We start from the raw sequence: 14,938 nt of genomic DNA, 5'->3' as shown, positions 1-14,938 counted from the left end.
GTGTCACTGTTTTCTGAGATTTTATAGAGGAAACAATTATTAGATTAATTCAAAAACAATTAGTAAAACAAAAAGAATTAGCCAAATAATAAGTGTGTTGTATTTGGGTGGATGATTAAGTTTTTATGCTGCATCAGAGGTCTATATCATCACTCTGGGTTGTTTCCCATTGCAGCAGATTTTGTGATGCCAACTCATCTATTTCCCTATGGTTTTGCAGTTGGTGTCTTTCTGGTCAGTTTCATGCTTCCTCTTCTCTGGGTGGTTTGTTGCAGGTTGGTTTAAACCAGCAGCTCTGGAATATAAACCCTGCTCTTTGATTCGGTAGAATGGAGGATGTTGATGTTTGCTATTTTAGTGCTCAAACATTTTGCTCGATTGTCTCTGCTAGAAATATCTGGAGGTGATGTCATATTCTAATTTGGGGATTTTAGTATCCACATCAAAACATAAAATATACCTTATTCGGTCACCCTAAAAAAAAAACTGCAAAACATTCTCAAAATTAAAGCTTGTCAACTGAGAAGATCTGCTTTCATGCTGCGTTTAACCTCACTGTAAAGTGAACTTCTTCCAGGTTTGGACTGATCAGGCAGTTTGAACGCATCATTTATCTTGACCTTGAGCTTTTAACAGTGCTCACAATCAATACATATAATAGTATCTAGTTTGGTTATATTCAAGTCTTATTTCCAGCTCTTCTAGCTTGAAAAATTTGAAGATTTGCAGTTTTTTGTCAGTCATGTGTTGGCATAACAGACCTCGTGCTGAAAAAATAAATATCCTGATTATATATTTATTGATTACGTCATTTAGCAAGCAAAATAAGTCAAATATTGTCAAATGAATGCTACCTTCCTCTGTTTTACATCTTTGTAAAAAGTCAACATCTTCCTGGTTTGGACTGTTTGAAAGCATCACTGATCGAAAAAGTCATCTTTAAATTGATATATCAACATAGTGAACAGCACAAAATAAACAGTAATCCATAGTTTATTAGAAAAATTAGGAATTAACTGAATTCCTAAGAGTAATGCAGCTTAGGTTTAGCTTTTACTTTTTGCTAAATGATAACCAAGAATAAATAATGATTTATTTATAATTGTGTGGATGCTACAAGTCTCCAAAACAGCTAAATGTCATTAAAAATATCGAGGGATTAACCGCAGTAATAAAGTCAGAGGCATAACTGGTGTAAGAAACCTCCCAGCTGCTGTCAAACACACATTTCCACCTCACAGATGAACTCATGTATCTTCCTACACATGTTCATGACAGTTCAAAGGACTGTAACCTGCTGTATATGTTAATAAACAGTGTTTTTAAACCAGTAAACCAGCCGGTGTGTGTGTGTGTGTAAACCACAGATTCAGCAGTTACCTCCTCACTGGCCAGTTGTTCTGTTTCCTCCAGACTCAGGTGATGTCCACGACAATAAAACATGTACAAAATATGATCGAGAAATGTCGACACGACGTGTGTGGCCTCAGGAAGTGTTGTCGTTCCTCGGTGTTTTCATACTAACGAGCGAAGACACCGCAAAATCACACTTAAGACTTTAAAAGGTGCCCAATGAGCAGGTTTACACAATTAGCCGACATGCTAGGTGTTAACCGCTACTACGTCAAGAAACCAGGAAGTGCAGTTAACAACGTCCGGTTCTGGATTTCAAAATAAAACCACAAGCAAACCTCAAAAGCTCGATTTTTCAAGCTTATTTTAAAAAATGTTATGCACTGGCAGAGGGTCTTGAAAACCCATAAACTACATTATTTCTTTTATAGAACAATATTTAATCAGCTCTTTTTATAGTTGTGTTCCCTCTTGTGTTTAAAAACTTTGCACGTGTGTTGCACATCCTATTTCGAATGGATTATGTGCTATTTATTTATTTTACTCACAGGATAAACTATATGCATATGATTCCTTTGAAGAAAAAAACTTTAATTTGCTGTTGCTAATTTGCAACAAAAAATAGTTATTTGGTTTTCTGGACTTTTTTTCATGTACATTATAATTCAAGAGTTTAAAGTAGAAATGTCGTACTTGCACAGGGTGTAGATGATCCAAATAGATTTTTGAGAGCCGTTTGTTGTATATTTGTGCAAACGAACGAGGTCAAACATAAAAAAAAAATCAATTCTCGATGATTTGTTTTGTGTCATGTTGTCTATGGTGAGATCTATATGCCTCTTATCAAACCTGTGCTGTTATTGCAAATTTAAAAAAGTTAATTATTAGGCCTTTTTGCCCTGTTCTTTCTCCACTGTGATGGTTGTGAAGTCATTTCCCAATTGTAAACCTAAACAGGCTTTTATTTTTTATCTACGAACTGGTAGTATCCCTGCTGTTTGTATTTAGCTTGACGTATCCCATCACTTCCTAATCAGCTGACTGATGAGAGAACAACATTTCCGCTCAGCTTTAGTTTAGAGACCTTTTTTCTGTCTAAACTATCATTCTATAATATTAATAATAATAATCATGAAACTGTGGGAAATCATGATGAAGATGAAGAAAATCCAATCATCTGTTTATCACGTGTTTGTGCGTCTTCCTCTGGTCACAGACAAAAACAACAGAAACAGAACCATCGATGAAAAGCACCCAGTCTGGGATGTAAGAGTACTCAGGTGTTTTACAGTAAATATGTATAGTTAAATAGAGTAAAATAACAAATAGCCCACTGCGAAAAAACTCCATGACAAGTAAAACTCAGGTATTAGTAATGCTCCTCAAGTGAGAGTTTGTAAGTATGAACTGAAAACAATGTGAGAACTCTGTGAGTAATACACATTTTATCATTAGATTATTATAACTTATTATAATAATAATTATTGAGTAACCAGCTCATTTATAACTATCGTCAAGGGGATGGAAACGAATTAATCTAAATTGAAAACTTATTGTCTAAGACATGCCATCATTATTACCCAGAGCCTATGGTGAAACATTAAAAACAGTTTTCTTCCACTACTTTATTATATTTTTTGTTTTAATGTATTTAATTTTATTGAAATGTATATCTTTTTTTCCATCAGTTTCTTTTAATTTCTTTTGAATTACTTCATCCCATCATATTTTATTTAGTTGTAAATTTTCATTCATCGTATTTAATTTCATTTTGTTGTAATATAATTCAATTTTTTATTTCATTTATGTTTTTAACGTAGTTTATTTCACTTTGTATGCTATAATTTCATTCTGTTTTATTTCCTTTTCTCTTTCTTTTTATGATCGTTTAGTTGGGTCTGAATGCGCAGTGCAGGAAGTACAGCACAGGCGCGCTAACGGCTAACAGCTAACGGGTTACAGTTCGCTGCAGCAGCTTTCAGAGGTAAGAGAAGAATCTGATCCCAACACAACACGCTGCGTTTAAGACACAAATCAGGAGTTTGTTTACAACACTTGAAGAATCAAATCTGCGTCATATCTGATGTAATTGACAAGATTTAAAACCAATAACTTCAACACGTGGGTTTCAGGGACAACCTGTGTTTACTCGATTTGCTGCACATTGTTAACCAGGCGGGCGGGGTTTGTCGCGTATTGAGTTTATTCAATGGTCTCAAGCTCTAAACTCCGATCACGCGGGCAAGTGATTTGTCACAAAACGAGTGCTCCTCTGACTAAAAGACTATTGAGCTCTGCTCTTCTAGAAATTCACCTAAAACTACGTCTGGAGGAGAATTATCGATTATTAAAAAACTTAATCGACACATTTTATCTATAGAAACTCAACACTTACATCTGTTTTAATGTTAAAATGACACAACTGCGGATTAAAAAACAGTCCAAATCACTATAAACAGTATAAATCATTATGTGCGTATTATGACCATATTTAAATATATAATATAAACCCTCACTTGTATCTGGGATTTAAAACGCATGGATTTACTGCTTAATAATTACATGTTAAGATAATGGAGAGGTGTCCACATATTTCTGGCCACGTAGTGAACTTTCCAGATGTTTAAACAACAAAGTTCAGATGATGTCATTGTGTTATTGTAATTTAATATTCAGAAAAGTAACATTTCATATATTTGTTTTAGTATAATGTTAATTATGCCGGTGTGGACAATGAGGATTTTATAGAGAGATGAAACATTAATTATTGTAGAATTAAGTTCCTATGAATAGAAAATTGGCTCAAACTTCTCAGAATGTGTATTACCTGATCTACGAGTTTATCATAAGTGCACTGGATGTGTAAGCTGATCAGGTGATCCGTGCACATGCATTGACTGATCTTTAAATAAGTACAAAGAAATGTTACAAATCTTTTAGACATATGGAGACACAGGAAACTATTTTGAAAGCAAACATTACTACATCTAGCTGTGTGTGTATTTTTTAATCTGTTGTACATGTTCTTGATATTTGTGTGTGGATTTGAACATGTTATTTTTCACTTGGAGATTATGTAATACACATTTGTGACCATCTTTAGTTTTTTTTTTCTCCATATGTTCCTGCTGGAGGAGAAAGTGATACGTTGATGTTTAGTTTTGACCATTCAAAGTGTAACACTGTGTATTTCAGTGCCATAATTACCAATGTTCTCTTTGAAACAGGGAGAAGAAATCACCTCAAGGCTGTTGGTCATGGGTTGACCAAACAGTACCTGCGCTACGTCACCAGCGCGGTGTTTTGGAGTAAGTCGTAGCCAGAAGGCCAACATTGCATATGTGAACCTCCGAGGAGGAGAGAGGGGCCGCCAACGTTGCCGTGGCTGCTTGTGAGCAACGTCTTCATCTGGGACGTCCGAAAAGGAGAGAAGGTGAGAAGACAGGCCTAAGTTCTCCTGACTCGGATTGTCTCCAGGTTTTATTCAGTATCTTATGTTTTTTCGTCTCTTGTTTGTCAGATCCTGATCCTGAAGGGCCAGAAAACACGAGGTGACCTTCCTCTGCCCTTCACCTGATGGCGTCCACATCGCCGTGGGTTACGAGGATGGCGCTGTGCGATCTTCAGCCTCCTGAACGTCGAGAGCAACGTCTCTTTCAATGGTCACAAGTCAGCTGTCAGCATTATACACTATGACGGACTGGGAGCACGGCTTGTCACTGGGTCCAAGGTACGTCAGGCAGAATTTTTGTTCTGGTTTGTGTGGGAATATTTTTACAATCATACACAGGGATCAAGTGTTGAGGAGAAGGCAACTTTTGAGTTTCACCTGAGATGCAAAGGTGTTAAAATCAGCAGAAGATAAATTAGGTTTCATGCTCCTTGTTTTCTCTCAAAGATCTGAGCAAATCCTCTTTGACCTGTTCAATTTCAAATAAACCAGATTCCAACAAGGGTTCGGTACTATTGGTTTGTCTATTTGTTACAGTATGTGTTGAGTATTTATTTATTTATGACCTGTTCTTCCTCCTCCTTCAGGACACAGATGTGATCGTGTGGGACATCATCAATGAGTGTGGTCTGTACAGACTGAGAGGTCATAAAGACGTCATCACACAGGCTTTGTTTCTCAGAGACAAGAACCTCCTGGTCACCAGGTAACTCATCTTTCCTCCGGTGCCTCGACTCATCGACAAATTTATTTATAACCTCAGATCCTAAAAACAAACAAAATACAAAAAAACATGGTGTTATTTTGAAGAATATGTTGGTGGTTACAGCTCCAGGACAGCTTTGTGAAGTGGTGGGACCTGGACACGCAGCACTGCTTCAAGACCATGGTGGGGCCACCGCAGTGAGGTGAGCAGCTTCTCACTCTGTAACTTAGGCAATGGGACATAAAGTACGTAGCAAAAGAAGCTATTCAATTGGATTGATTTAACTGGCTACATCATATTAGGCTTGGTTAGGTCAGGGTTAAGTTTCCATTTTAAAGAAAAAGATCCAGGTTATGAAAACACTTGGTCACAGTCTTTGATCGTCTTTTCAGTTCCTCTGGTTTCTGCAGCAGTGAACGTAGTCTCCTGATATTTCTCTGAAAAGGGAGTTTGATCGTGTCATTTTGACAAAGGGAAACAGAACAGAGTCATTTACTTGAATGGATTAGACTTCTCTTTGAGAAACAAACATTACTCTATCTCAAAAAATCAGATGAGAGCTTGTAGCGGAATTTTTTAATCCCGGCCAGTGGGGACCTGTTTTTTTATTTATCTTGAACATGATGTATTATTCTGCATATTCACTGCTTTAACGTTTACTATGGGAATAGAAGATTTCATTTACATCTGCACCAACACGTTGAGTGAAGGTCTTTCTTTAGTCTTCAGGAGTAGAGCCTCACTGATGTGGATTTTTGGGGCCGATAACAATATCGATATTAGTGAGTGAAAAACTCTTGGACAATGACATGTAGAACGTTTATATATTATGTTAAATAATATAAGTGTGTGTCAGGTGTGGGGCATGGTGCTGCTGAACGGGGGAGAACAGGCTGTTAACAGGCTCTGCAGACAGCGAGCTCCGAGCCTGGGACATCAACTACCTAGAGGAGGTGAGGACACAAACATTTATTTATCATTTTTGTTCATGATTAAATGTCATATTGATGATCCTGCATCAGTTGTTGTTAAGGCTCCGTCTCTGTCTCAGGCAAAAGCTGAAGGTGAGCCCAAAGTGAAGAAGGGGAAAAACTCTGCTGGAGGAGAATGATGATGATGAAGACAATGAGGAAGGAGTGGACGAAAGCCTTGAAGAGGTATGAGAGAATAAGTGATAGCAAATACTGTAATAAAGTGCATATAATGTTTTCAACACAGCTTTATCTTTTATTATTTATGTCTCAGATGGATAAAGATTGCATCTCTGCTTCATGAGCACTCACTTAAGGAGAAACTGAATCACATCCACTACAATGTTCATATTTAACTATATATTTTTAACCGTGACATTGTTGTGCTTCATTCCAAACTTGACTTTAAACTGTGTCTTGTGTCTCCCTCTTTGTCGCTCAGCGGATCTTGAGTTGTCAGAAAGCAGGTTCCATCCTGAGGGAAGCTCGAGACAGAGTCGTCTCGCTGACATCGGACGCGAGGGCCAGAGTCATCGCCTGCCATGTGAGTGTCGAGCGGTTTTTCCAGACTTCTCTCAAAAAAAAGGTTGTAAAATGTCTGGACACAAGATGCAGGATTTCATTGTTCCTGAAAACATAAATCAGGCTTAAGGTTAAAACAGTTTGGTGCCGTCTGAGGCAAACAGAACACTTTTACAGTTCTTGACATGTGTTCGCAACACAGTTTGTGTTGCGACACATGTCAAGAACATTTATTTTCTTTTGCGATGCCACGAGCGTTGTTTGTTTCCTTGTTAGTTTTGTTTGTCGTTGTTTGTGTTTTCTGGATCAGGAGGCCTGTTTTACTTCCATGCAGACTCTGGCTCAGTGAACGTGCTTGTCTGCGTCCAGCTGCCCGTCAGCTGTTTGGCTGTGTTTCCAATTAATATCAGTTGGAACGAGGCAAAAGTTTATTTATGAAGCTGAGCTGATGAATAACGAGAGAGATTTTTACATCTGTGTTTTTATATGTTCGGAGTGAGACGGTGTGACTTCAAATAAAAAACATTGTTTACATTGATATTCTATAGAAAAGATGTTGATGCTGCACATGTCTCCTCCTCTCTTTCCACCAGGGCAACGATTCAGTCCTGGAGCTTTTCACAGTTCTGACAAATGAGGAAGTTCAGAAGAAAATGACAAAGAAGCTGAAGAAAGCAAAGAAGAAGGCGTCCAAGTAAGAACAGGAAATATCATGATTTATGTTTAGTTCCTGTGAAAGATTTACATCCTCACAGTCTCTGTTATTACTGGAGCCTGATTTTAGGGGTCAACACCGATATGATGGAGTAAAAAAATATCTATACCAGCCAATGTATATATATATTTATTTTTCTTAAGATGTTGTTATCAAACCAATTTGACAAAGAAATGTAATTGAGGCTTGATATTTTACACTTTAACCATAAACTCTATCATAAATAACTGTAAATATAAAGAAAACAGTCATTATAATAGTAATAATAAACTACACTACAATTTTTTGTGGGCAAACTACGTAATTTCAAAGCAGTTTTTGGTTGTTTCAGTCGGGCTCTGATTATCAATGGTAATCTTACTATGATATAAATACAGGGTGTAGAGTAGATATTAACTCAGAGCTGTTATTAGAGAACAACAGATTTATCGGTTTGGCAGATAAAAATATGAGCCTTTCACAGACATTTCATTACCAGCATTTATTTATAGTTATTTATAATAAAGCTTAAGTTTAAACTGTAAAAATCAGTACAAGTAAATTGATAAAAATATCTGTAATTTTTTCACTCCCAAATATCGATATCTGCATCTGCCCCAAAGGCCCATATGGGTCGGACTCTACTGTTTATTGTGAACATCCTGATGAACTGAACTGGAGTTCTAAGTGCTCTCTAGTGAATATACAGCAGTTTCTTGATTTTGGTGGATTTGTAGATCTCTACAGTCCTGTACTTGTATTTCTTGTCACCATGTTACTGCCCCCACCTCTGATGCTATGATTCTTCTTCTTGCTTCCCCCTCTGTATACATTTTCGTTGTTTTGTACGTGCTACCAACACACTACTTCCAACTGCTAGTACTGTTTCCCCTTCAACTAGTATTTTAAGTTTTTTTTATCTATTATTGCCGCTGCTGCTCTGTCATCTTCACTCAGTGATGGTGGTTTTAATCATGCTGATGTTTGTCGTGTGGCTTCCCTATGAGACAAATTGTGATTTGTGAATATGGGCTATACAAATTAAATTTGATTGAATTTGATTGATTCCCTGCTGCAGAGCTCAGGAAGAAGCAGGAGAGGAGGAGGCGGCAGCAGAGCCGGTGGTGGAGAAGATGCTGAAAGACGAGATCGTCCGGCTAACGAACATCAAAGCATCTTCCAAGATCAGGTAAGTTTGGAGTCTAAGAGGTTAGAGAGCTGAGACCCCTGATAGTCAAGGAAAATCACAAAGATAGACTTCTCCACACACGTCCCCCCCCTCCCCTCTCAGATGGGTGGACTGCTTGTCGTGTACAGGCGGGGAGCTGAAGGTGGCGCTCCTCCTGCAGAACAACACCATTGAGACCTACAGCCTGAAAACATTAGACAAAACCCCCGAACCCAATAAGACGTCTCGCCTCACGCTCGGCGGCCACCGCACCGATGTCCGCACCCTGGCCTTCAGCTCCGACAACCTGGCCATCCTCTCCGCCTCTGGAGACACAGTCAAAGTGTGGAACAGGTGAAACTGCCTCGCTCTCAGAAGAATGTTTTTCTTCATGTTGCAGTTAGTAAGTGATCCTCTAACTGTACGTCCCATCTCCTGCCATAGATCCACTCTGCAGGTGATTCGCACCATGTCCTGTGAATATGCTCTCTGCTCCCTCTTTGTGCTGGAGACCGACAGATCATCCTGGGAACCAAGGTATTCAGACACAAACCCACTCGGTCAGATACTAAGACCTTGATAGAAGTTTAGCAGGTTGTGAGGCCGAACAATGGTCTTTTTTGTAGACAAAGTTTAACTACTGTTTTACCAGGTACATGGTTCAAAATAGTTGTACTTGGTCTTTTCATTAGTCAGGGGTAACTTGCAATAGACAGAGAGTCAGAGTGCCATGTCCTTTTCCCTTTTTCAAAAACCTTAAAAATCTTTCTCCTGTCAGAGTGGAAAGCTGCAGATCTTTGAGTTGTCCTCAGGAAGCCTCCTGGAGACTGTAGATGCTCATGGTGCAGCCCTGTGGTCCCTGTGCCTGGCCCCAGACCAGGTAAAGTCTGCAGTCACACATCATCTACGAATATGTCTGCACCAGGTTTTAAAACTTTCTTTTAACTATATTAAATGACTCTCCTGAGCTGATTTTATTTTGCGTGTTCAACCCCACAGAGGGGGATCGTGACAGGAAGTGCAGACAAGACAGTGAAGTTTTGGGAATTTGAGCTGATCAAGGACCAGGGGAGTGAACAGAAGTAAGTCACCCCCTTATTCCATGATCGGGAATCGCATGTCAAACAAAGCATTCAGTTAAAAAAGACGGCCTCCTGGAACTAGACCTTGAATTTTTCTGTTGTTTTCATGGTAAATAATTATATCTTGACACAAAAAAGTTCTTCCCCGCTTTTATAAATGAAATGAAAATTTATAAAGCTAATGTCATTTCCGACATCATCAAAGCTTCATTGTAGGTGATTTCTTTGTTCTGATTTAACTCACACCGGGTGAAATATGCTGCAATAAACGGCATATTCTCTGTACTAAATTGTTCTGTATGATAAATGTTGTGTGTGTGCGCTCTGTAGGAGGCTAACGGTGAAACACACTCGCACGTTGCAGCTGGAGGAGGACGTTCTATGTGTAAAGTTTTCTCCTAATCACCGCCTGCTGGCCGTCTCTTTGTTAGACTGCACAGTCAAGGTCTTCTACACAGACACACTGAAGGTAAATCACACACACACACACACACACACACACACACACACACACACACACACACACACACACACACACACACACACACACACACAACACACACACACACAAAACATGTGGACTGACTGTATTTGATCAAATATATTTAGGGTATAACTGTTTTATAACCAAACACGTCTTCTTCTTCTCCCCACTTTAGTTCTTCTTGTCACTTTACGGACACAAGCTGCCTGTTCTCTGTCTGGACATCTCACATGTGAGTAACCACAAGTGGCAAAACTGGATTTAAGCGTGACAATATGTCTTTTGTTTTGACATATGATCATTTGCATTAAATTGAGAAATCATCGGGGACTAGTGCAACAGTCCCCCATTGGCCCCCGGCTCTGACCCTGTGTTTACCTTAACCAGGACAACACGCTCATCGCCACTGGATCCGCCGACAGAACGTGAAGATCTGGGGTCTGGACTTTGGCGACTGTCACCGCTACCATGTTTGCTCATGACGACAGGTAATGCCCAACGACAGAGACACAAATCAAACAGTCGTAGCTTCACTGGAGCAGTTTCTTTTTTTTACTCAACGTCTGGTAATGAAATCAGTTTGTGGACTGTTGCGTCTCCAGCTCTTACTTCATCTGTTGTGGTCAGAGACTCTGATCCATGTGCTGTTTACTCACGTCGCCCTGTGACTTCACACCAGCTGCTCTTTCATCTCTCCGCTCATCTCATGGATCATCTCACTTTCTGTCTTCACCGTTTTTTTCTTTTTCTTCACTTTGCCTTTATTTGATTATCTTTTTGGGTCATTTTAAGCTTTTAGTTTATTTTTATTTCGGCTTCTTTCGTGATGACCGCGAGCCTTTGTGATCTTTTGATTCTTTATTTTCTGCATTTTTTTGAGTTGATTGTCTCCATTTTGAGTTGTTTCCTTCCTTTCTTGCTTTTGAATTGTTTGTCTTGATCCTCTTCCCTCACTCTTCTTTGTTCTCCACAGCGTCATGTTCCTCCAGTTTGTCCCGAAGACTCATCTGTTCTTCACAGCAGGAAAAGACAAGAAGATCAAACAGTGGGACGCCGATAAGTTTGAGCACATCCAGACACTAGAGGTGACGCTTTTCTCCATGTTCTTTATATTTAGAGTCGAGTGGTTTTGCCCAAAGGTCCCTCTGACCTGAAATGCAGAAATGCAAAACCGACATAACTTAATTTGGTCGTTAGGATGACGACAATAACCAATCACATTTTCCCACTCGGTGCATGCAGACATGATGTGCCAGCTGTTCATGCAATCATAAAGCAAAGTAGATGGGAAATAAACTCTACAACCAGATGACCACTTACTAAGATCACCAGCTCTCTCTATCTCCTCTCTCCAGGCTTAGTTTGACATTTGAGTCTCATATTTTCTTTCTCTTCTCTCTGCCGTACAGGGCCACCATCGGGAGGTCTGGTGTCTGACCATCAGCCCCAGCGGCGACCATATTGTGTCGTCATCCCACGACAGTCCCTGCGTCTGTTGGGAAAGAACCAGAGAGCCCATCATCCTGGAAGAGGAGCGGGAGATGGTGAGGAAGAGCGATTGACAGGTTTTACATATATTCAGACACACACACACTTATTATCTCTGAATTAAACAATTTTTGTATTTACAGGAACGAGAAGCAGAGTTTGATGAGAGCATGGCCAAAGGAGATGTGCCTGTGGTGAGTTTTTAACTTCAAGCTTTACTTATTTCTGTGTGATAGAGATTTTGATGAGGATGGGGTCAAAATGATCTCCTTTAACTGAAACCAGGCAAAATATTTACTTTAAAAAAATCTAGATCGATGAATTATTCCCTGGATCTGCCCCAAAAATGTAATTGGTTTCTTTCTTGATCCTCGTCTTATCCAATTTTTGATTGCAAACAAACTAACAAATACACAAACGGACAGAGGTGAAAAACATGACCTCCTTAGGGGAGATCAGTTATTCTGCCGTTGTATTAGATGGATGTAGACTGAGGCATTAATGTGTTTTCCTCTGCAGGTACCTGGAGAGACCTCAAGGAGAAGTAGCACCGGCTGCGAAGAAAACTGTTGAGACAGTGAAAGCTGTGAGTTGACTTCACCTCTTCTAGCAAGAACACACCTTTCTCTCTCCTATTTGGCTACTTGCTTTAGGCATCAGTTTGAAGTGAACGATGTTAAGTTACAAGGTTGTTGCTTAGTTTAGGCTCTAGTTGATGGGGTTTAAGATTTTTTGTTAAATCCTCTAGATTTTAAAAAGCCACAAACGAGCGACTTTACATGTTTTTTTTATTGATGTTGTTTTCGTGGGATCTCCTTGCAGGCGGAGCGAATAATGGAGGCTCTGGAGCTTTACAGAGACGAAAAAAAGGAAGAAGGAAGAGCATAAATATGCTTGCATACATGCAGGCAAAGAGGTAGAGACTTCATCATCCAATATTCTGTGCTCTATAGCTGCACAGTTGTTTGCTGTGTTTTTGCATTTTTATGATTTTTCGATGTATGGTTCATCAAATAGTTTTTGACGAACAGCTAATCTTGTTTCGCAGCTTCCTCCACCGAAGCCCAACCCTATCCTTGTGGCCTTTGGAAATGTTTCAGTAAGTAGAACAGTTTATGGAGAATACATTTCTTGCCAACATTGACTCCCCTGACAACAAAATTAATAGTAAGCCTAAATGTATTGTCTTTGTTCCTCTTTCAGTCAGCCGTCACGCTACATTTTAGACGTCATAAAGAAAGTCCGATCCAGGTAAGACGTGAGCGCAAGGTGACGAGAACAAAACACGTAACAAAGTACGTCTTTGTGCAAATAACGACACTGATTTGTCTTTTTCCTGTGTTTGTGCTGTGATCATCATGAGCTGGAGGTTTCTCTGCTGGTGCTAACCGTTCCCTTACGTCCCCGAGCTGCTGACGCTCTTCACAGCTACATCCAGAAGGGCCTGGAGGTGGAGCTGGTCTGCCGCTGCACTCTTCTTCCTGCTCAAGTTAGTAACTTCTTTCAGAGATCTCTTTTTCTTAGTTAATTGTTTTAATCATTTATAATATTATTATTATTGAAATAATCGACAAGGAAAATGCAGCAAATACTCAAAAAAGTTTGATAGAATTTGAATGTTTATTATTTTGTATGACAAAAAGGTTAAATGGTGATCAAAATTAAAGATGTTCTGAAAAATGCTGAGTTGGGCATCAGTACGCAATCTATGTACTGACTATGTACTCTGATACAACGTATCAAGTACATTATTTTCCTGGAAATCACTTCATCTACGCTGCTCTAAAACTACAGTTTGTGCTGTCCTGCCACTGGGAAGTACTGTTTTCAGAGCAGCGAAGAAGAAGTGTAGCAAGCAATGATCGCAATTATCACTTCCATGCAGGGTTAGTAGCACACAGCTGTTAAAATACATTTTGCAGATATGCAAAGTCCAGGTATCAGAATCAGGAAGGGAAATGGTATTGGAGTGTCTCTTTATCTCAAATCAAAAATATTATCCATTTAATTACTTGACAAATCGATTAATCAGCATAATTTCAGTTATAGGTTGCACGCTTTTTAAAATAAATTGTTGAAGCATTTAAATTTATTAGCTTTTCTTTTGTTTTGTTTAAGTTTTAATTTGTAATCTAGGACATGAACTGTAGATGACTGCTGTTGTAAGTGCAAAGTTGAATAGGAAATACTCAAGTAAAAGAAGAAGTACCTGAAGTACAGTACATGAATAAATGCACTTAGTTACATTCCAGTATTGTTCAGTTTTACACTGATCTGACTTGTTTGTCTCGTTGTGTCTTTCCAGGATCCATTTTGGCCAGATCTCCAGCAACCAGATGTTGTTGACTGTCATCGATGGGCTGCGGATGAATACTCTCTCAAAAGTTCGGGAAATTAGAGTAAGTAACATCTGGAGAAAAATAAATAGTATTAGTCATCTTGGCCTTTCCTCACCACTTTTTCCTTCCGTGTTTCAGGACATGATGGGCTTCAACAGCGCCGCCCTGCAGTTCCTCCAGAGGGAGATCGAGAGCAAAGAGGACGTCATGTTCTTCGCCGACGCCACAGGGCAGCTGCAGGAGAAGAAGAAGAAGAGGAGGAGGAGGGAGAGAGCCATCCTCACCATCGCTTGAATCCTGATGGACATTTTTTTGTTTGTGTATAAACATACGCTCCCGTCTCCTCCCCGCTTCCACGGCCGGACCAGGACGTTTACCCTGCTGGTTTTTGTATGTTATGAATGGATCTTACTCAGTGTTTTTCAGTGACATGCTTCATCTACCAAATAAACCTGTGTCTGAATTTTTCTCACAGTAACTCAGGTGTGTTGGGGGCTTTCAAAACAAGTAAATCCTCGATGGCAGAGAGAAATGTGGTGTGTGTGCACAGCCGTTCCCTCTGCAGCTGCACATCTTTACACAAAATACATCGTCATACTGTTAACTTTTAATACAAGTCAGGCTTAAAGCAGCAGCGGCGCTCCCTCCATGGTCACCACACACAGAGGTCAGGTATGATT

General features: G+C 39.5%; 2 protein-coding genes across 3 annotated transcripts in view; one reads left to right on the top strand and one right to left on the bottom strand.

Annotated features, from left to right (window-relative positions):
• Positions 1-1,643, bottom strand: part of gdap2 (ganglioside induced differentiation associated protein 2) — a 29,151-nt gene extending 27,508 nt beyond the window's left edge. The window contains exon 1 of one of the 2 annotated variants that reach the window (XM_034574495.1): positions 1,381-1,643. The gene's annotated coding sequence lies outside the window, so the exon portion shown is untranslated. The remainder of the gene's footprint in view (positions 1-1,380) is intronic. The other variant, XM_034574496.1, reaches the window with a different exon arrangement.
• Positions 1,600-14,736, top strand: wdr3 (WD repeat domain 3). Its single transcript, XM_034574375.1, is given in 40 exon segments — positions 1,600-1,639; positions 4,581-4,654; positions 4,656-4,724; positions 4,726-4,749; positions 4,751-4,786; positions 4,874-4,891; positions 4,893-4,971; positions 4,974-5,083; positions 5,392-5,510; positions 5,615-5,707; positions 6,357-6,390; positions 6,392-6,463; positions 6,562-6,594; positions 6,596-6,667; positions 6,924-7,025; positions 7,597-7,697; positions 8,776-8,886; positions 8,989-9,219; positions 9,310-9,368; positions 9,371-9,402; positions 9,644-9,745; positions 9,865-9,947; positions 10,278-10,416; positions 10,607-10,663; positions 10,819-10,849; positions 10,852-10,895; positions 10,897-10,919; positions 11,405-11,516; positions 11,841-11,975; positions 12,063-12,113; positions 12,439-12,449; positions 12,451-12,505; positions 12,742-12,783; positions 12,785-12,835; positions 12,968-13,018; positions 13,127-13,170; positions 13,279-13,390; positions 13,392-13,408; positions 14,225-14,318; positions 14,397-14,736. Coding segments are annotated over 40 exon segments (2,919 nt in total). The 3' UTR covers positions 14,553-14,736.
• Positions 14,737-14,938: the final 202 nt, after the last annotated feature.

This window comes from Hippoglossus hippoglossus, chromosome 21, assembly GCF_009819705.1.
Source record: "Hippoglossus hippoglossus isolate fHipHip1 chromosome 21, fHipHip1.pri, whole genome shotgun sequence".
NCBI classification, from domain to species: domain Eukaryota; kingdom Metazoa; phylum Chordata; class Actinopteri; order Pleuronectiformes; family Pleuronectidae; genus Hippoglossus; species Hippoglossus hippoglossus.
The sequence above is the reverse complement of the archived record's forward strand: the minus strand, read 5'-3'. Positions and strand labels throughout refer to the sequence as shown.